This window comes from Caloenas nicobarica, chromosome Z, assembly GCF_036013445.1.
Source record: "Caloenas nicobarica isolate bCalNic1 chromosome Z, bCalNic1.hap1, whole genome shotgun sequence".
Classification (NCBI taxonomy): domain Eukaryota; kingdom Metazoa; phylum Chordata; class Aves; order Columbiformes; family Columbidae; genus Caloenas; species Caloenas nicobarica.
The window spans coordinates 98654412-98677007 of record NC_088284.1 but is presented as its reverse complement, the minus strand read 5'-3'; the positions used below and the strand labels follow the sequence as shown (position 1 = coordinate 98677007).

Here is a 22596-nt window from a genome sequence, read left to right as displayed (position 1 = left end):
CAATTGTTAAAAAGGGTAAGCATGGCTAAACTGCCTACAAACAATAATGCACCTAGATATTCAAATTGATTTGATTACTATATTAACTTATTTGAGGGAAAACCTGAAAAATTGCTTACCTAGGAAAAAATGCTACCTTAGTTTTAACAGTTATATACCTGATCACCTAATAGCAATTAAGTTTTCAAAACAAAAGAAACACAGAACAAAACTGTAATAGCAATCAAATGCTATACACAACAGTCACTGCATTTTCTTTCTGTTCATTTATGTTTGCATAGGAACAGCCCCAAGCCTACTTTGCTTCCCTTAGCTGGCAAGTTTGGAAATATGGCATGAAAAGCAATTTAGCATCACTTATTGTGAGCAGACAAGTGCCTGGTATTCCGCAGAGTGGTTCCCATCACAGGAGCTTACCACCCACAGTGCTGCTCCCACAGCCACCTCCATCCATGCACAGAATCAGCTGCAATATTACGCTTCAAAAGACAAAGCAGAGCATCCCCAACACTTTTTCTTCACCTCCCCTAGTTATCCCTTGCTGTAAGCAAGAAAGAGCCTCCAGAATTGGTGGTCTGCAGCAGAGCAAAAGGGAAGGGCCAGGGGCCTGTTGCTGGTCTAGCGGGTTTCTGTTCTGCCATTTAACTGCTGAGCTCCTATATGACTCAGCCCAAATCAAATATCTTTGACCACATCTCACTTGATGCCTGAGCTCTGATTCATCGTTTGCCACGGAGCAGATTCCTGTGCAATGCATGCTCTTAAGGACTTAATGATTTAACAGAGGGGAAGCAAGGGCACGACTTTACTACGTGCTAGCTGTTCTGTGGTATATGCTTCATCCTATGCTAAATGGGAGTTCATGACATACTCTTTTATTGAAAAGCAAACTCCCTTTGGTTTGCATCTATTATGTGCAGAAGCACATGGTTAGGCATTTACCGAGAAGTGGCTGGTGTGCATTTACCTGCTACCCTATAATGGCTCGTCTGAGTGTCCATTCCCCAGCAGCCCATGGACCGATCACGCCGCAGTGGTAATGGACTGAACAGTCTGGCCCATGAAGCAGATGTGCTGTCTCGCAAACCCAAAGCTTACACTGACACTCTACATTTAACTGACTGCAGCTGCAGTGGCCCTTTACGTGTCCCTCTACCTGCCTTAGAAGATGCCATCAGAGTGAAAAAAAAGGAGAAGCACGCATCTGGAAGGATAGGGTGGTGACTGCTCTGCTCCTGCCATCTCCTACCTCTCTTCTGCTCCATAAAGACCCAACAGGTCCCAGGACATGGCCTTCACACAGTGACAGTCCCTCAAGAACAGCCCAAGAGAGGAAGCTTGCTGGCACCAGGGCCAATACTAATGAGAGGAAGGGTTGTTATGACCAGCCAGGGGAGCTGAAAAGCTGCCTGAGGAGCAAAGGGTCACCACTGGCACCTCCAGACAGGTTGCCTGTCCAAAAACCACACAACCACAAAACCACACAACAGCAAAGAGAAGCCCTGAAGTAAGACGTAGTAATGCGCCAGCATCAGAGGTTAATCCCTGAGTGGATGTGGGCTGTCAGCACTCTGCAGAGGTGCTAATCCATGGCCAGGTGCCTGATAAGACCTCCTGGACATGGCTCCTCCTTCACCAAGTTGGTGCTGAGGCTGGGTGGAGTCCAGAGGATGCTTTATCTCTTTAGGAAGAGGTCTATAGATCAGCCACTTCCAGTACACAAACAAACCCAAGGCTTATGATTTTGGGCAGCAGAGCTTAATCTCATAAAAAGTTAAATTATAAGCAGTTCCATGGATGCACAGCACCAGCAGAGAGAGAGAAACAAACACCACAGTCCGCACTGGAGTCCTCAGAGTCCTGATAATTTGTGCCATCTGAAATGTTCTTCTGGCCACCTCACACCATGCTCAGGGTTCCCCAGGAGCCAGAAGGCCTCTGCTCCAATGGTTCTGAGCACTACTGCATGGATAGGACTATTCACTACACAGCAAAAAGCACTATGGCAATAACCATCCCTGGTGTTGTACTTGCAAGAGGCAATGACACCTCTGAACTGATGTTCATGCTTGCCCCCCAATAACCTGTCTGCACTGTAAGGTAGGTTATTGCATGTCTGAACTGCCAGCTGCAATACCAGTGAGGTCTGGTTCCAAGCCCAAAAGACCGGTATACACAGACCTTCCACCTAAACATAAATCACATACACACACCTTTGCCTGGTGAGACAGCCAAGCCTGCACTCACTCTTTGAGAGGATTCTTTAATCAAAGAAAGGATCTTTACTAGCTCGTTTCTTTAGTGATAAAACCATCTTCACGCATTAACATTTAATTTTCCTCAGACATTGCTAGGATCCTGAACTAAAGTTTTTCTCTATCACCAGTTTATCCCAAGAAGAGAGAAGTTCACATGTACTACGAAACAGCTCTCCCTCTTCTTAAGTCTTCAGTAAACGGGCTGAGGAAACTCCTGAAAAGCTTTACTGGTCACATAGAGAAGTCACTGTTCATTATGTGTGACCAGTTTTGCTCCTTGCTCAGACTTTCTGCTACTAATGCCACAAGCACAATCAAAATGCACATCTGAGTTGTGCCCTCTTCTATCCACCAGAATCATCTGGCCCAAATTATATTATCAAAGCAGAGGATGTTACTACATTTACCCTTTATTGAATGCTGGGAAAAACGCTTTTGAGATCAGCCCCAAACTATTTCACTAGCTTTCCTCAACGTTGCTGAAAAAGCTCCCAAATTACAAAGTTAATTGGCAGCACATTGTTACCATATGTGGTGTGCAAGAGAACCACTGAAGTTTATTTAGGCATCAGAACCAAAGAAGACTGGAATATTACTGCTCTTTATGAGGATTTCGTGTTGGCCTTGATTACTAAGGCATCCCCAGCCTTGATCCTCCTGTGTGTAGCCTGCCCAACATACTCATCTGCCCCCATCTCGCTTCCCCAGGAGAAGCCCTGGACACATCCTGCTCACTGTGCTTTTGCTTACTAGAGCTCAGCATTTTCCTTTTCCATGTTCATATGCTTCTTTCTTGAGTAAAGTTTTCCAGGCTTTCTCTCATCTCTACAGCACGACCCTGAACCCCACCAGCTATGTTCTGCGGTGGCTGGGTCACGCTGTCTCTCGTGGAGCAGTTCTCCTTGCTCTAGCTGCCTCACTCATCTCGCTGGATCTCTCTCAAATCTTGAATGAGAGCTGGATTCTTGGTCTACAGGCTCTGATTGCCACTCTTCCCATTTAATGTCTCGGTGAAAAAAAGTCTGTATCAAACATGTATCACCAGGATCCTGCTCAAACTCTTACTTCCTCTTTACACCGGCAGCAGTAGCATCTACACTGATGCACCAGCATTCACTGAAGTGTGAAGCCCCAGCAGCTCCACAACAGCAGTCCGTAGTTGATGTCTGCAGTAAAACATGTACCCACAGGCTAGAAATATTCTCTATTTTAAAAATCTGACGGAACCACTATGTTAGAGCATGCTTGCACAGACACCATGGGGTTCACTAACATCCCGGCCCCAAAGATGCACCTGCAGAGCTCCTGTTGCCCCATCTGAAGAAATAAACCACAATTTACACAATCTAGCAGGGGTCATGGGCAAAGATTGCTTGCCTTAAAGTTCCATAAACTATTTTTAAATACTCAAATGGACTTTCATGAAGTGAAACATCAGGTTTCAATTAAGATGCCTTCATTTCCCAATCTGATGTGTGTTAAACAACCTATCAAAACCTCATAAACTTCAGTTCACGGCATTTTCATTTCCGGATTCTCTCTTCTCCTCTCAGTTTAAGTAATATCTTGTGTATTAAAATAACGTGTTTAAAAATAAAAACCAATCTGGAGAAAATAAAGGCAAAAGTTTGATGATTTCTGTCCTTCACTGAGGCAGCAGTCCTGATTTTCTGGAAGACAAATCAAGACTGCATCATTCTAAGGGTAAGTTCTGGAAAATGCAGAGATGTGAAGTAAGTTACTGACTAGCTGACAGGAATATTTGGGATAAGATACCTCCAGAGTACAGAGCAAAAATCTAGCGCTTCCAGAACCCCATGACAGCTTCTATACAAATACGCAGCAATGCATTTCACAGAAGACCCATTCTATGTGGCTGAATCTGTCTGCACATCTTGCACACCGTATTTTAAGATGTGAATTTTCTGTCTCCGGGCACCCACCCATCTGACCTGCACAAAACAAATGTCTCCAATATTTCTGAAGACTTCACGATATAATTAGAGCATGGAAAATGAGGCACTAGTCTGTGTAGTCCAAATCCATGCTGTGACATGGCACGTCTTATGTACTGATAACAATGGAAGGACAGTGCTGGGGCAGAGCAAGCAGACCTTGTCCAGCAAAAGTGCTTCTCTCTGGGTTTGTCAGCTGTGCTAATGTGCCCAAAAATGTCACGTGTGGTCTTTATCAACAACTATATCACGTGTGTACATGAGTAACTTACCCACCCAAGTAATACTTTCTCTAATGACTGATGTATTAGGTAGAGCAAATATAAATAGGTTCTGAGGACAGTGTTGCAGTGAGTAATCCAGAAAAACCAAGTCACCATCTCCTCTACACGAACACTCAAAAAAGCTGCATTGGGGGTGACAAATACTAGAATAACCATGAAAGTATTTTGTTAATGACAATGACCTAAAACCGTGTTCAACATTGTTTTCTTTTGTAAGCTTTTACATCTGAAACTTGCCACTATAAGAGCAGAATTTCTTACCAAAGGCCTCATAAACCAAACCTTTACCCTCTTTTACTATAAGCCTGGGACACAGGATGAGATGTGCAATATCAGTAATTTTAGGCTGCAGTTTCCACAAGGACAGTTAATTGTAAAACAGTAACATGACCCTTAGGGAGACCCGCACCACTTCCAGATGTGCTGAGGGTGCAGAGAGCAAGGTTCCTTCTTCCTTTTGGGAAAGAACTCCCTCCACCCACACAAACAAGTGCCCTTCTGGCAGGCTGTGGCTGACGGTAAACCACCCAGCTCATGCTGGGAGCCTCGGAGCTGCCTCCAGAAAAGCAGCTCGAGTACCAGAAAGGATGGGTCTTGCCTTGGCCTTAAGGTGGCTGAGTGGTGCCACCATGAAGAGCCAAAGTCCCTTCCCTTCAATGTCCAACAGCAGAAGCCTAAATGAAAAGGAAGAACAGCAGAAGCCTGCTCTGCTGCTTGGTGTCTCATCCTTCCCCTTGGTTTTTCTTGCTCCACTTTATACCTACCCCTCTGCCCATCAGGCCGTTGTTGAAAGGCAGTCCAATGAAGCTGAAAGCTGCCTCCTGGATGAAGTAGGGATTCAGGATACGTATCTCATGAGGTTCTCTTGGGACGCGGGTTGCCACTGACTTCCAAAAACCATCAGAGGCACTCTGGTAATAAAAAAAGAAAAAAAAAAAGGAAAGATAAAACGATAAATACAATTGTATACAAAAGATAGCAGTTTGCTATTATTATTATTAAAAACATACAAGCCCAAACACTACTGGCAGCAGTTCCCACTGTCCCTGCTCACCACCACAAGATACTAGTACAAGGTTGTAGTGGGAGGGTACGTCCTGGAGAGAGGACAGCAGCAGGTGCAGATGCAGTTGAGTTAGTCTGGATAAAGAGTGTGAGGAAGACAGAGAGGTCTGGGCTTCAGCATGGATGACCCCTCCCTGATGCCATCTCTTCACTCTTATTAGCACTTCAGCTAGTTTGGTTAATGGTTTAAGCTGTCGAGCACAAGCCGTGATCACTCCCACCTGCTTCCAAGGGGATGTACCCTTGGGTAGCAAATGCTTTCAAGAACATTCAAAGAGCTAAAAATGACCATAGAGCTCTACTTTCAGTGTGAGCTACGTGCTTCCCAGTTTATCCTAGATTTATTCCCTTCTGTTACGTTTTATGTGAATTAAGCCAAAAGCTTATAAAGGTGCCATCTTGTCTTGTGAAGGGCCATACATGTTCATGGTACACAGGAAAAACCATATAAGTATGTCTTTTACGTCTCCCCAATAAATTCTTTTATTAAAAAAAGTCTTTACACTGCAAACATGGGAGAACACTGGCCTTGAACACCGCTGCCCTGTTAGACATCGCTGCCCAGAGAGGGGCCCGTGCCTCTCTGCCACATCACTTGATATCATTGCTCCTGCTAGTCCAGATGTTAGTGGGTATAGCACATACTGCCTCAAAATAACTGGAGGCTACTTGTTCACAGGACTTAACAGAACAATTACGTTCTAACATTTCACTTCTGTTTGGGTTAAAAATTCAGAGCAAGGCACATGGAGGATGGCAGGAATTTAAACCTGCTAACCCAGAGTTTTGGCAGGGTAGTCTGGTTTAATACCTCCTTCTCACAGCAGTGAACCATCTTCCCTGTGATCTCCGTGACCATCAACAGAGGCAGACGTTACACTCTACATAAATTGCGTGTGCTTTGGAAGTCATTATTTACACCAGTTTTGGGTTGCTTGCTGCTTAACAGTGACTTCACAGTTGCTTTCAAAGCACTGCGAAAAATGTTGATGATCCCCTGCAAAATCCTCAAGAGCCTCCCCTGCCCAGTAGTGATTATCCCTGTAATTATTGATGGTAATTCTGCTGCAGTCTCTGACTGCTGTGTTTCACACGCTCCTTGCACTGCGCGTGGCTCCTGTCAACTCTCCTGCCCTGTGGTACTAAACACCTTCCAGAGACTTCTTTATGGAACAAATCCACGGTTGTCTTTAGCTGCTGAATTTCAGATCCTGAAGAGTGAAACTGGTCGATGGCTCTTGCCTTACGAAAGGCATTAACACAGCAAACTCGATAAGGATGCATGTTATTATGCAAACCAACAGACTAAGACAGGTAAATGTCATTGCTGTCCTGTTTTGATCCCACGTTCCCCCTCAAAGCTGCCCAAACATAATACACTTTTGCTGACAGGCACAAGGATCCTGTGAGCTTAAGTTTGCATTTTGACAATAACAAAGTGCTTTCAGGACCCTAAATGAAAAAAAATCCTAATTAACACTCATGTTCTTTCACCATACTGAATTAGAAAGAATCCTTGGTATCAAAGCAGTCTAACACTTTCCATTATAATATGACATTTTCAGGCACTGAGTGATCCCACCATTAAAAAAAATTAGAAAAAGATATCAACTTTACAAACGTTAATAAAGTCCAATATCCATTTGACCAAGGGATTTGAGGGATTTGGTATGTCAGCTGAGTTTTGCCTCCTTGTGAAAATTCATTAAAAACTGGATAAATATGAAACCTTTGGAATTTCCTAAAGGCACATGTAAAGCAGAGGTCTTTCACTTCCAGGGAAGGAGGGGGAAAAAAAATAAATTAAAAAAAAAAAAAAAATCACAGATTCCACTTGCATTAAGCACGCTCCAGGTCTCACAGAAATGAATATGATAAACAAAAATCTTGAACAGCTACTCATTCACTGAAACCATCTTATCATGGGTTTAAGCAGGCACACCCTGGAAAAATAGTGTGTAACCCTGAAACTAAAATAAATTCATAAGTTGAATTATGGTTTCACGTGCATCTCTAAATATGGCATTGCCTAAATTTTGCAAACAATTCACACCAAAGGTCTGCAAGCTATTTAGAGTGGACAAAAGCCGCCTTTTGTTTGGACTCGCACTCCATAAGAGATTCTACTGAAGTTCTGGGATTTAAGTAGTTTTTACATCACATTAAAAATATTAGAGAGGAAAAAAAAAAAAGAGAAAGGTTATAAACACTTCAGACTTTTATTCTTTGCAGTTGTTTGAGCTGTTCAGAAAGATAATTACACGTGTCAGAGTCGCCCATTTCCCAATGCTCTGTGAACTGGTAGGACCATACCTGGGCTCCTCTTGTCCAGTTCAATGCCAGTGGATCCTACCCATAGCTGAGAACATAGCCTGTCCACTTGGGTCCCTCCAGTGTGGCTGTTTGTCCTTTCACTCATCGAGGTGATTTCCCTGACCTCTTTCCTCACCTGTCACGCAGGTCTGAAATCGCTCCGGTGTCTCCCTTCTGTCTCATTTCCATGTGCTCCATGTTCTCCCCTGTAACTTTTCTGTGCAGTTCCCCTTAGATTACCACTGAAGGTAATCCATTTTGGTATGTTTTTCTCTGTAGTTTCTAAAACAATTCTAGGGAGAAATGTAGAGTCTCAGCAAACAGCTCTCATGCTTCCACTTATACAGTAAGCAAAGGGCTAAAGAACTAAAAGCTCTTTTCCTGCCTTATAACTACTGAAATTCTCAGCCTCGTGGTTTGAGCTACATCTCGAGCTTTGTGGTTTTGTTCTGCAGCTTGTCCCAGGAAAGCTCCAAAGCAGAGCAGCACTACAACCACCAGCCCCGGGGGGCTGCTCCCCTGCTGCAGCCCCCAGGGACCCCGGCATGGGGAGCGCAGCCCCTCCGAGGCTCCGCGCTCCTGCTGGTGCTCGGCCGCCACCGCGCCTGGTGCGATGCCGGGTCTGATTGGAGACAGATGCTCGGCGACGTTTCCAAAGCAATTACTTCCCGTCGGGGAACTCTGTCCATGTTTAGGCTGGGAGGAGCAGCAAGCACTGGGAGGGAAATCAGGCTTCTCCTGCCAGATCTGGGAGCTCAGAATCACAGTTTGAGGTTGGGGGCATCCCCTCCGCTACTGTGACCAAGCCTGCAGTGCTTAAGGGTGGGCCTCTGAGGGTGCAATACCTCTGTTCCTGATTATCTTAATGATAGCAAGTCAGAAAGTAAGTCTGAAAACTGCCTAGGTGATGTTCCTACAGTACCTCATCACCTCCTGGCATCCGGGTGGAAACCATAGGGTCCAGGATGCAAATTGCGTTTTCCCATGTTAAGCTCTCACCTTTATTAGTTGTTGGCATTACTGTGCACACGGAACCACAGTCACAGATCAGTGTTCATGGTGCTAAGAGCTGCCAAAAAAGCTTATAGTGCAAGCATAAAGATAAAAACAATACAGAGGGAGGCGGACAGGAAAACACAACTGAAGAGCAAGTCTCTGAGGGCCATGGCATTTTTAAGCAATCTTGGATTGCTTTCAAAATTGTATAATTGTAAAGGACATCATGAAAGGCTTTAGAGAAGACTATTTAAAAAGTAGAAAGAATTTAAAAGGGCCAGGGCTTTCAAGCTAGTTTCTTGTACAGCTCGCAGCCAGGGAGAGAGGCAGAAACAGCCCTTGTAGAAACACCACCCCAGGAATAAAGGGGTACAGACATGACAGACCACAGATGGCAGGTTACGAGGAAGGGATAAAAAATGGCAGGGCTCACCTAATAGCTACAGGGACAAGACAATCCAGCTATAATCCCTCATTCCATCCATTTACAGAATACTGAAGGGTAATAAGGACAGCTGGCTGTAAACTATTTTTGTCTCCATTCAGTTTTCCATCTCCTGTTCTCAGATTTACCAAGGAGATTCACAATATATACTAAAATGAAATGTGGAAACTTGAAGCCTTAGCCAAGAAGCACACCTCAACAGAAGATACAGACAGCTAGAAGGCGGCTGAGTCCCCCAGAATAACAACATTTCTAAAATACTAAGCAAAATGAGGGGTAATGCTGCTGCATCCTGATGACACAGATGCTGCTTCTTAGTACCTCTGTGATACTACTGGATTTAGTGGTACAAGCAGCATTGCTCTGGAAGACTTGTAAATCTGATGGGAAGGGGACAGGGAGATTGCAAAGGTCAGCTATGCACAACACAAAGTCGAATAAAGTCTGTGTATGCAATACTCTGCTGCAGAGCAGCAAGAAAGACGAAAAGAATGGAGAGGGAACTTGAGCTAAATGGAGATTATTACTCTTTCAAACTCTGATAACACCAGAAATGGAGAGAAAGAAGGGCATGAGGGAAAGAAAAAGCCAGGGGATGACATACTAGTCACAAGACCTCACCATGCCTGGGAGCACATAGTTCACTGGGATCTCTGCCCCCACCTAGGCTGGAATGTGGTTTATTCTATATCCGTCATCCACAAGCACTCACTGTCACACAAACACGGGGTGCAGCAGGACTGCTGCAATCCATCTGTAGAGGCTTTTGAAAGGTTTCTGCTCAGGCATAACTGGATTAGATGTGGAAGGTGTGCTTCCACTAGAAAAGAAGCATCTTATCAGCCAATGCTGCATTTCTCAGCGGTCAAGTAGACATGGAGGCCTAGAAAATGCTCTTCTACAAGTGGTAATATAAATTAAGTTGCATAATTTGCACCAATTATAAAAGCAACAGGGAATTTTTAGCAACAAGAACAGACGTGCTGAGGGCCTGCAGTCTAGGCTGATGGTCAACTGCCAGACCCACTGGCCCACACTTCAAATATATTTACCTACCCTCCTCAAAGTGGAGAACCCCTCATCACCCTCTGTACATGGCTCCAATGGCCAGCACTTGTTCTGAATTTTCCTATCTTCAGTTTCTGGAGTCCAGAAATGCTCTAGACTCTAGAGCCTTTTGTTCCACTCTTATCCGCCCCACTGAAAAGCTCTCACTCTGCCTGACGCAGGAACACTGCAGATTGTGCTCAAGCCTTTCCCTCACCTTCTCTTTGTCCCACTGCCAAAAGAGATGCAGCTCTTGGACTATTTAGCAATATGATATATTTTCTCATTTTTGTTTCTTCTCTCCAAATACCCTCTCACTGACCAACTCTAAAATCAAATGGTTGTAATTTCCCAGGCCATTCCCCTGTTGGTATTCCTCATCTCCCAACAGTCTCACAGCACCCAAGAGAACTCCTGACAGGTTGTAAACCCACCAAATTTAGCTTTTATAACATTTCTCAGCATGAAACCCAAATACATTTCCTACTCAGTGTTTTTAGCAGCAAAGAGCAACAAAGCATGATGGAGACAAAAGCACCTAAAACACATGTTACTAATCGAGGTTGTTTTTTTTTTTAAGCAAAAATCTAACTATTTTCAGTAGCGCTGAGCCACTACATAGGCTAGAGATTAGTTTCTTTGGGCTTGATAACCAGGTTGAAAACCACAAGAGAACAGAAACTTAATTTCAAGTAGCGGTTGCAGAGTTTAAACTTTGTGCCAGACATGTAAACCACATGGGACCTGGATACACACCAGACTGGACTCTGTCCCATCTGACACGATGGTGGTATTGGTGTGTTACACAGCAGTTTGCTAAAACACAGCAGCGTGCTATTAGTAAGAAATTTCTGCCATTTACCTGCAAACATATATTACAAATAAGCAGAAAAGCATATACAGATAGGCCTACTGCATTTCAAAATTCATTTGACCTGAGTGCTACAGGTAATCTAAATGTAGGCAGATGTAACCTCCCGTGTTGCTGGTCTAATACCAGCTGTGGTCTTCCGATTCACAGCACTAGGTAGCATGAGGCCAAGGCCAGCTCTAAAGAGTCAGGAGAGCGAATTTATTCTTATGTTATGATGTAAACGAAAAGGAATTCCTTTGTTTTTAATGTATTTCTACAGTTTTATCCATTTAACTGAGAGCAGAATATGGTTTGCAGTTGTAAGATAACAAAACGCTGTTGAAAGACATTGTCCCGTGAAGAAAATGGAACTTGGACGATGTCAGATGAGCTGCAGAGAAAAACGAAAGATTACTCTGATGAATACTGTGTTTCACAAGTCAAAGCATAAATGATAGCTCACATACAGTGTGTCAGAAGACGTGTTTGTACTGTGAGCAAACAGGGTGATGGATAGACTGTACTACAGACTCTTTTGTCCAAAATGTAAACTGGATTTTGAGCCAAAATTTGAAGCAATTTTCCTGTTTTGAAATATCTTAGGAAAGACGGAAGTTTTTAGTAAAAGGATTTAGATAATTTATGTTTGTGTTGTGTTTTTTTGTCTGTGAATAATAATAATTATTCAATGAAAAAATATCTAAAGTAGCACAGTTTCAGGAAAATCCCAGAGCAGAGCAGGCCCTATAATATAAGCAGGATTTACAGGGTATTTTATTCCCATAAGGGACCCACCCCTTTATTTTGCTATTGTTTTTATGACATTGTTTATGAAATGTCATACTCATATAACATCTATTAAAAGAATACCATGGTTGAAAGGTCAAATCTACATGTTAGTAAGTGCATGAAGTAGTACAGCCCTGCAACTCCACCTCAGGATTTCTGTTGTGAACAGTGACTTTCTAATTTTCCCACAAGATTTTTCTTATATCACCACGTATCTAAGTGCTTTACAAACAGCGCTTTCATATTTAGAGCATCTCTGCAATATTTGGCATGTATTACACCAATTTACAGAGCACAAAACAGACAAAGATGAATGCTCACAGTTTCCATTGCATTCTGATGCGATACTTCAGACACCTTAAGCTGAATTTTCAGAACATTTGCTAAGCTCACAGTTCAACTCCATTGACTGCTGCTGCCAAACACCCAGCTCTCCTGCATTTCCACCCACAAGACATAAACTGTGTTTGGGAAATTCTGATCTAACTTGCCCAGCATCACATTAGTCAGTTAAAGGCCAAACCACCTCCTCAAGAAGAATCCTCAGTGTCTGTGACCAGGAGACCATTCTTTATCCTCTTCTTTCCTCTCTCCTACCCACAACATCTTCTACAGCTTCTGATGCTACTCATACAAAGGCTGAATGTCTTGCATTACAGAAATGAGTCTAAATCTCAGTCTTCCCTCTTCACTAGGTATACAGCTGTGTTCTAAAAGAGCCAAGATGTAATTAAGGATAACATCTGCAGAGGAGAACTGAATTCATGTTGAAAATGCAATGTTATTTTTTTTTGCTTTCCGTAACTTCTGGCAGCTTGATTTTTACAACCATGAAGCTCTTTAAAAAGTCTTAAAGAGTAACTTAATATGTTAAAAAAAAAAAATCCACTCACGAAGAAGTCTGTCAAATAGAGCAATTAAATCCAGGGCACAGTCCTCTAAGTGCAACTACAAGCTCCAGTAAGCTATTGTATTCTAGATCAGCCGCCGAATGAGGAAAAAATGCACCCTCATAGGGCTCCTGAACTATTTACACCCAACAAACCCACGTCTGAGGAGTTGCCTGCTGGCTGCAAAACCCTTCCCTTCTCTGCTGTCCCCAGTACCCATCACCTTTCAACCTCTCATAGTCCTGCTTTGCTCTCTTGCCACGCACCAGGACAGGCTGCTGCTCCTTCACGCTGCCCAGGTGGCCGGCAGGAGAAAACGGGGGTCCTGCAAGTCCAGGAGGGGTTCCCTGCTCCCAGTCCGTGCCCCAGTCTCTTTGTGGAAAAGCCACTGAAAGGAAAATCCTACTTTATTCCTACATCCCTGGAGATGCCACGTCCCAGCTAACCACACAGGGAAGGGTACCTGGCCAGGGCAGGGGGGGCTGGTAGGACAGACCATGCACTTGGGACACCAGGAGCGAGCAGAGCCAGTGCGTTTCACAGAAGAGCAGGAACCACAGCCATGGGACACAGCTTCACCATTCCCAGCCACTGCCCTGAGGACCTGCAGTATCTCAGCAAAATAGGGTGGGAGACTTTTTTTTTTTTAAACAGGCATAAAACTGTCAATTTTCAGTAGCCTCATCCTAAGAGACAGCTAAGTTATTTTAGCTGAACTTTCCAGCTGTGCCAAACACATGGCATGGAAAATATCAGCTCAGAGGTGACAGTGTAATAAAATGATAGAATATTTTCCCAGTTGCTTGTAACAGAAAACATGTGATCCCAACTACAAGTACAGGTACCTGCTCCACTTACAACAGTATGCCTGAATGAAAAAAATAAATTAAAAAAGCTCTCTTTACAGGCTTCAGTGACAAAGCATGAGGGTATCCCAGGGCATCTGAGGACACCCATCAACAAAGTCTGTTTTTAGGGAGCTGAACTGGTTCATGAGTTTGAATACAAACAACGTCTCATTAAACGGCACATATTTAGACTAAACTCTTGGCACATTACAACAAAAAAGAGCTAACGGATCACTACAGCAAGAATTATGGCCTAGAAATCCTCATCGTTTTCCGAAGTTATCTCAAAGTGAGCCTCTAGGGAAATTTTTACATTGTTTTTACAGCAGGAGTACACAGAAAATCTGTCTTCTCCTATTTTGGCATCTTTGCTGAAACGAGAAGCCAAATAATTTGCATGGTCACTGAGTGTTCATATAGAATATATACAAATTATTCAGCATCCTTTAGGAGGAGAAAGCAGAAGGTCAAAATATGAAGAGGCTGGGAAGATGTCAGGAAGCTCCTGCCCTACTTTATTTTCTAGACTTGCCTTAATAATAGGTGTTTTACAAAAGATGAGTTTTAGAGTAACACTATTTAATATTCTTAAAATATGAGAATTTAAATAAACTGTAATCCAAAAAGAACATTTACATTTAAGAGTTTTTTCCAAATAGTCAAAGTGCTGATTGTCTAGTCCAGGCTCAGTATTTTCTGTACTTGTCAGTTGTGCGCAAAGTTCATTTCACAGAAAGTGGCCAAAACACAACTGATGGACCAGCTGAGATAAACTTCTGAGTAGAACTAGCAAAAGTTTTGTGCACCCAATAGCTTGGCCATTTTCCTTCAATTTTATGTTTCTGATTAAACAAACAAACAAACCAACCCTAACACTTTTACAAACCTAGTCTTAACTAAGAAGAGAAGAAACACCCCTTAGGCACATCCCACAAATTCACAACTACAAAAAACTACCAAAAAAAAAGTGAGGCCTTCCCAGAATCTCTCTCTTGCTTATTACCTTCACGGGGCTTGGTTTATTTTCTTTTCTGTTGTCAGGACAAGTGTTCACGTTAAATAACTGCGAGTGCTAAGGTAGGGGGGAATCTGGAGAGGAAGGAGGTAAGGGATTCGCGCCCTACGCACACAGGAGCATCCTCCTCTTTTGCAGAAAGAAGCTCCCGTTCTTCTCAGGAAGAACCAGAAGCACCACACACAGCCGGAGCACACGGGGAGAGAGAAATTTTGGAAGAAAATAGCAAATGGGGAGTTCAGTTACCTCAGTGTTTATTATAGCAAATTGGAGATATAGGTCAAGCCCCTGTCCTGGAGCCCTCAGTGCTTCGGTGCAGAGAAAATGTTACAAATTGCTCAGACAGCACTAACTATGCAAGTAATCCATGGAGCACGCCAAGGAACACATGTGTTTCAGGCATAAATCGTCCAATCTATTCCTTTCTGAATTAACATCTGTCATCATGACACCATTCAAAATGACTGAAGACTGGATCATATTAACAACCACACATCTTGGATAAATATTTACTGTTCAGACTTTTAATTTTTTTTTCAGTTTAAAGAAGAAAAAATGCAGATAGCAAAATTCCTGGAGCTGTGAAAGGGGAGTCTCTTTTCAGCCATTGATAGAAAGCATGTGATTTTATTTACAAAATCAAATCAGTGTTTTTCCCCCTCCTCTGTGAGTCTTCACGCTGCACACAGGTGGACTCACAGCATCCTGTGGTGTTGCAATGCCTTCTGAAGGGAAATTCTGGGGAATTGTGTTATGCTGGAGGTTGTTCACCTCAGACTCCCTCGGGATGCAGAAATGGGTTTGGCTAATTGTGCCCCAGGAAGAAAAAAAGTTTGCTGTGACCCTTGCAGACAACTGGGTGAAGCAAATAATTTACTGTCATGAAAAGCTGTCAAGGGTATTACTGGCTTGCTATCCTGCTCCTCATAGTGAAGAAACGGGTCATAGAGAGTGAGGACAGGAGTTCCCAGAGTCACAGAACAGGATGGTCAGAAGGAAACCCAAGAGTGCAGCCCCATCCTGGGTATATCTCAGGAAACAGAATTTTCCCAGACACTGGATTAAGTCTTTATTTCAGAAAAAGGTGTCAGTAGCTTCAGCTCCAAGCCACCACATTCTGCTATTTCTTATCAGCATGGCTCGAAAGGCCAAGAGAGATCCTGCCGACATCCTCCTGGGTGCTCTCTCCATCAGTTACTTCTCCTTCGAGCCCTGCACTCTCACACTGCTTGAGCAGAACTTTACCAAGATTTCCAGTCTTGGTTTTAAGGCTTCAAGAACAAATTCATCAAGCCTACAGGGCAGATGTAGCAAAAATAATTATACTGATATAAATGCACTGCCTTTTTTGGTCGTTTGCCTAGCTTCAGATATATGTCTTCCTACTAAATTAAAAAGTCTTCTGAGATTAAATGTTCCCTCTAGGTACATAGAGACTACAAGTCAATCTCCCTAAAATCTCATGCATAAGCTAAATAAATTGAACTCAAATCTCTTAGACTAAGGGACGCTTTGCAGACTTCAAATGATTCCTGTAGTTCTTTACTGAAGTGTTAACACAGAACATCTTTATTCCACTAACGCTTGCATGAATAGCTGATACCCTCTGGGCGATGTCTCAGTTTCACTGTTGAAGGTGTTCTCTGACTTCTCCCATGTGCTGGATTCACAAAGCGCTGCTCCAGTACAGAGGAACATCTGCTGCACATGTGGGCAATGCAATATCCTCAGCAGGCACGGGCTGCACTGGTGGCACAGCCACGCACATCTGGATGGAAGAACCACCCACGTGTCTGCATGTGAGGCCAGGTGGAGACGATGCCGTGCGAGTTCAGCACTTATCTGTTCATTTGGTCTGCCAGGTGCCCGATCACATTCGTATGGGCTAGTGAACAAGCATGTCTTGGCCAGCATGCAACCACCAGGCAGTAGTCAGGGATCAAAGGGAGGATGGAGCATACTGGGTACTTATGAGTTGGGGGAAATCTGAGAGTACTGAGGGAGGCACGAGGGAGCAGGATATAAATCCACAGGCAACAGTGCAATTTCGTTAGTTCTGCTGTTTACGGAATTGTGTGTTTCATTAAGAACAGCATCAGATTTGGAATAAATTTCTTTACCTTGCCTCAGATATTCCAAGCCCATCTTTGACCAATTTCACTAACCAGTATAACCTGAGTTTACAAGCACTATGACCTTGACGTGCACCTACCAGGATTTGCATAATATTGATGTCTGAAGACTGCTAGTGCCTACCAAAGAGGGCGAGTGCAACATGAGCACCCTCCCCATGCTTTTCGAGACAGCTGCACTAGCTCTTCACTTGGCCCTCACTCATGCTGGCTTTTTGAACGAAGAAATGTGGAGGAACTACAACCCTTTAAATTATCTCTCTTTTTTGACTTCGGTTGAGTCATGGATGAAGAAGGAAGGAGCAATCAAACATCTAGGAAAGGGCAGCACCTGTCAGTTGGATGGCAGCAGACATCAGAAGATATTAGAAGATGACAATTTTAGGAACAAATTGTCTCAGGATAAAGCAAGATGGTGAGGTAATGTGAGAAAAGATGCCCTGCTAAGGCAATTATTCAGCCTCTTCAGGGGGCAAATTCTGCTTGGATCTCTTAAATTAATAATGATGTGAAGGAAAAGGAACTAAAGAAGAATAAAAATCTTACTGGAGTTCTCCAATTTTCACATTACAATGAGGATTACTGAGCCAGAAATGAAGATGATGCTGTCTTGGCAGATGTGAGATAAAGGTTCTTTAAGGACTACTGAAGCCTAGCATGAGTAAATGCTTCTCATCTTTTAACAGGAGGTACAGTGCAAGGAAAATTGGAGTTAGGTATTAGCAAGCAAAGCAAGGGACAAAAAAAGAACAGAACCCATGAATGGTGTGGGAACTACTGGAAGGGCAGGCATGCCAATGTAGTTTTATTTGAATTTTAAGGAGAAACTGTTTAATATTGGGGTAATCAATGATGGTATTCCTACAAATATAGATACTTCACAAACTTTTGATAGCTGGATTTTTTTTTAATCCAGTGAAGAGTGTACTTATGGATTTTTTTTTTTCCTTCAGCTGCCCCAGAAGCTCAGGTGAATGTGGCTACACACTTGTGGATATTGATGACGATCCAATCCAGGTGGACAACTTTTATTGTCCAGTGTGCATCTATCTGATAATATGAAATGCTACATAGGCACATGCAACAGCACCAGGGCAGCCCCTGTCACCAGCAGATGCTTGACAGTGTACTTACAGATACACCAAGTATGCCTGGGTGGGAACAGCTCTCAGCTATGCAGTGACCTGCCAAATCTTATTATGCTGTTGCATGCAGGTATGTATTTAGGGCAAGCTCCAGCCTGCACTTTCCATACCAACAACCTTCCTTTGGGAATCTGGCCAGGAAGTCTCCCCCAAGGCCCATTTTCGCAAACTGGGTCATTTGTCTACTGAGGTTCCTGTATGGTCCTCACCACAGCGCTACCCAAAAGCTTGTTAAAAGCTATACAATACAGGACTAAGTTCTTCTCCCTCTTCTGGTCTGCAAGGGCAAGATTTTATATAGCATACCCATGTATCTTCTAGCCTCTCTTCTAACCATGAGTGGAAAAAAACTGGCTCACCTTCTCTCATAGGGCACCAGCGTTCATACATCTTACATCTTCTGGAAATGGCTCTGGCCTCCTAGACCAGCTCCAGAGAAGGAATTATTTTTTTGTATGCAAGTCTTCCTTGGTTTCCTTGGGCCATTCCCACCAAGGCACTGTACTGGGGGAGCAGGTCCTGACTGTGCGAGCACAACCCCTCAGGCGGTACGGACCAGCCTTCTGCACAGCCAGAGAGAGATGAAAACCTAAAAAAGAGTCAGTGTTGTCCTAAGAATAATTCCAGAAAGACAAACTAACTCCCAGCTACTCTCTGCCAAAGGAACATGTAATATTGTGCACAGAACACATCATGCAGACCCTCCCACCTCTTCTCAGTCAGAACAGTTTGCATCATGTTTTCACTTTATTACAAGGCATTTTCTCCGCTTCAACATCTAGTAACAGTTCAGCCGCCTTGAACCAGGCACTGAACCATCCTGACGATGTGATAAGCAATTCTCTGCTATCAATTGCTCCTAAAAATCCCCTCACGCTCTGCAAGTGGCAATGGCCTTTTGCTCTGTGTGCTGGGACCACAGGACAATCAACGTGAAAAGGCTTTCCTGCCTCTCCTCTGGTGCAAGCCTCATCATGTCCTTTATGCACATCCCCTGCCTTACTCACCGGCATATTATATACTTGTGAAAGGATTGTTTATAAATTACTATTTAGAGGAAAACTCAAACTTGTGAAAAAAATAGGACAACCCTTAAGCTTTCCCAATTCAAAAGCTTTCTCTCATTTATGGTGGAGCAGCAAGTCCAGTTTCTGTCCCCTTCCACCTGAGCCCAAGGAGAGCAGGAGGACACAAGGCAACACCAACCAGGCACATCTCTAAGCAGATGGGCTGGAGCTCTGTCTCAGCACAGGATCAGGCATCACAAATCCATAACCAAGCTTCATAATCATAATGCATTAAGATAACTAGTGGTGGATTTACAGCTCCACCAAAACCAGATGAAGAGTCCTTCTCACAGTCCTTTCAAAATTGAAAAGACCAACTGTATATGAAATATTTTAAAACGACAAGCCCTTAGGAGAAGGACAGGGAAAGGAAGTATTGCAATCCAGAAACAGACTCTGGAGTGAAACTGTCAGTGGCAGTGGCCACTGCATTTATCAACGAAGGCAAGTAATAGTGTTGGAAAATGCCGGTTCTCCTTTCCTAGTTCAGACCCAGAGAAACCGCCTGCTCAAGGGCTGGTGTTAGGTTCTAACCAAGCTGGAAATACGCACATGTGGATGAAGCTTTGCTCGGGGTTGGACAGCAAGAACAGATTCACAGCCTCACTATTTTCCTCAAGCCAATAGGAAGAGCATGGTGGCTCCTCATATTTTTTTCAGGGATGCAAAACAGCCCCAGGCAAGGCTATTTCAGACTCCAAGGAATCTGCAGTGTACTATGAGCCTGTGACGTTCACAGTCTGCCCTAGCAAACACGTAGCATGACAAGGCCATTAACTAATGGAAGAAGAGAAGCCCTAAACAAAAGCTCAGCAGACAGTGAGGGCTCTGGCAGCAGTCCAGCCTTGGCTCTAGCACAGTAAGGCATCCTGATCAAGGCAGGAAGGTATCGTAACATACGTTTTAGCAGGGCTAGAAGTAACCTGTTGACTTAAAGCAGAAATGTAGTTCCCAAATAAAAGGTTAAAAAAAATTTATCCAGTGTTGCCACAGCTGTAAGATCTCCATAAGCAAGAGCCACATGCTGGAGTATCATCATCTCCTGGAGGACAACTGTTTTTCAGATGGCATCACTGCAGGGTGCGAGTCGTCAGAGACATGTCCCTGCAAGGGCCAGACAGCCCAGCTTGGCCTCTCTGGCAGGCAGGTGCTCACTCGCTCCCATGACTTTCACTATCAAAGAGAGCTTCAAGGTGCCGCAGGCAATTACTGCACAAGTGACTCCTCCTGGCAAAGGCTGCAGAGATTCCTGCTGGAAGCGTCGGCAGGCTCATTACCACATGAGAAGGAAGTTTGTGAGCTGCCAATTCCTAGTGAAACCTTTGCCCTCACTTGGCTGCTTTGCTGCCATGTGCCAGATGTTCAGGGAAGTGAGCCCTAGCAAGCACGAGAGCTCCTTGTGATTCACTAATGATGGGCAACAAACCACCCTGGAATCAGCCTCAGCCCCAGGTGGCCGTGGCTCGTTTGCATAACTGGCACTTGCAGATTCCTCTGTTTCAGGAAGCACCTACCCTCAACACAATAGTGAAAGTTTCAGGTTTTGATAATTATTTTAATTCTTCTCCAGCAAAACAGAGTAGAATATGGCCAAAAATCTCCTCCCTGTAATTCCTCTGGTACTTTGGGTGTTCAGGAAGACCTGGCACTGAGAGACCCGGGGTGATGCAGGTGGGTACAGCGGTGAGAAGCAGCAGGGTGGGTCACAATACGTATGGGTAACATCTTTTGTCAAAAAGAACAGTCCAGGAGAGAGTGTCACTGTTGCGAGTGGCTGTCCCTGAGCAATCCTCCCCTGGGGAAGCACTAGCAGCAGCTGTGTCATCAGAGGAGGGTTGCCTGGATGTGTCAGGAAGCTCTTGCAGCAATGACTGCGAGCCAGCACTGCCAGACCGGTCACGCAGACACACGGACGACTCACATCTGTGACCCTTCTGCAACAGCCATGGATTCCCGCGACTGCAGGCTGTGGGACTCCAGCCCACTTCCCTTCCACTTGTACACTGACATGTTAGGTCAGCACGGTGCAACCCTCCCCTCTGCTCAACACGTCACCTTTCTCCATCCCAGATTCCCTTTTCCCCATTTACCTGGAACAAGTGCAATCATTTTCTCCTTCAGCTTATTCTAATGCTTGTCAAATGACCGAAATCAGATTACCAGGATTTTAGTTGCCTAGATTCACCCAAATTTCCCCTTACATGCAGGTCTATACTTTGCAGTGATACAGTACTGCCCTAACTTGCTACCAGATTCAGAATTTTGAGTGCCAGCTCACCCAGAACTCTGTGAAACTACTTCTGATTGCTGCTAATGCAGTATGAATATTTAGCCAAACCTGTCCCTTTTCTAGATCATCCTTTTCTCTCAAGTTTTTATTTGCTTCCAGATATTTCTGGTTTAGTGTGAAATAAAAGGAGTTGAGCTTTTACTTCTTCTTTGGTCCCTATTCCGGTGCTCCTCTTTCTGCTTGTAGTGTCTCCGAGGACACCAAGGTACCATGCAGATCTCCAGGAGGCTGTTGCACCAGACTGTGTGTAACACATTAAACCCTTTGCCTTCCCGTCCTGCTGCTGCTTCTGAATCACACTGATTCTTTTTCCTTATCTCCTGAAAATCCTCCTCTCTGCAAAGTACTTATCCCTTCCTCAGTGTGCAAGTGCTGCCAAAAGACTAACATAACATGGAGCAAATCCCTCTCAGCTGCAGGGAGAATAAGCTTACCTGACCACTGACCCCAGCAATAAACAGCCATTCGCCTTTCATTGGCTCTTTCTCTGATAAACTCCCTTTGATTTAACTTACTCGAGAGAGGACTAAGCAAGGCTCCTGGTAACTGGCCCAGAATCTCTGGTGAAGCAGGTCCAAGTGGCTCCAGGTCTGGTGTCTGAAGGAATTCAGACAGTCTCACACCCCACCTGTGACACTACCACGGACACCTGCAGTTGTCATCAACAGTCAGGGGCAAAGGAAACATTAGAAAGCAGAGTACAGCCCATTTTTTGAGGAAGTCATGTTCTTTAGCAGGCCTCATCTCAGATAAGGAAAAAGCAACAGTGGAACACACAGCTCCGAGGTCAAGCAAGTACCTCGAGATGAATCCAGGAAAGGAAGAAACTCCCTTTTCTCTGGGAAATCAGTTGGGAAGGAAACAGAAACTCTCCACAGAGCGCACTGCACAGGCATTTGTAATTTTGAACTTACCACACACTGATAAAAATACTAGCAGTCACTACCAGAACAAACAGACACCTATGCCTTATCCCATAGCACTGTTATTTCTCCATCACATTGCTGCTTCTAGCTACAAGACAGCACTTTTTTGCATCTATCTAGAAAAAGCAGCTGTGCTAGCCACCTGCTTGCAGCGAAAGCCACTGACAGCAAGATCTCAGCCTCAAATAGAAAGAGATCAGACTAGAGAGGACAAGGCAGATGTTTTCCAGTCACCTGGACTGCATCCTAAAGTACTCAATGAACTGGCTCAGCAGCCT

At 44.0% G+C, this 22596-nt stretch overlaps 1 protein-coding gene across 7 annotated transcripts in view; it reads right to left on the bottom strand.

The window, feature by feature from the left end:
• The window catches only part of ST3GAL3 (ST3 beta-galactoside alpha-2,3-sialyltransferase 3), a 182167-nt gene that overhangs the window by 22564 nt on the left and 137007 nt on the right, over positions 1–22596 (bottom strand). For 6 of the 7 annotated variants that reach the window (XM_065655958.1, XM_065655962.1, XM_065655960.1 and 3 more), the window contains one exon: positions 5262–5408. In XM_065655958.1, coding sequence (XP_065512030.1) covers positions 5262–5408 — 147 coding nt within the window. Of the gene's footprint in view, positions 1–5261; positions 5409–18394; positions 18625–22596 lie in introns of those variants that run through there. The other variant, XR_010607808.1, reaches the window with a different exon arrangement.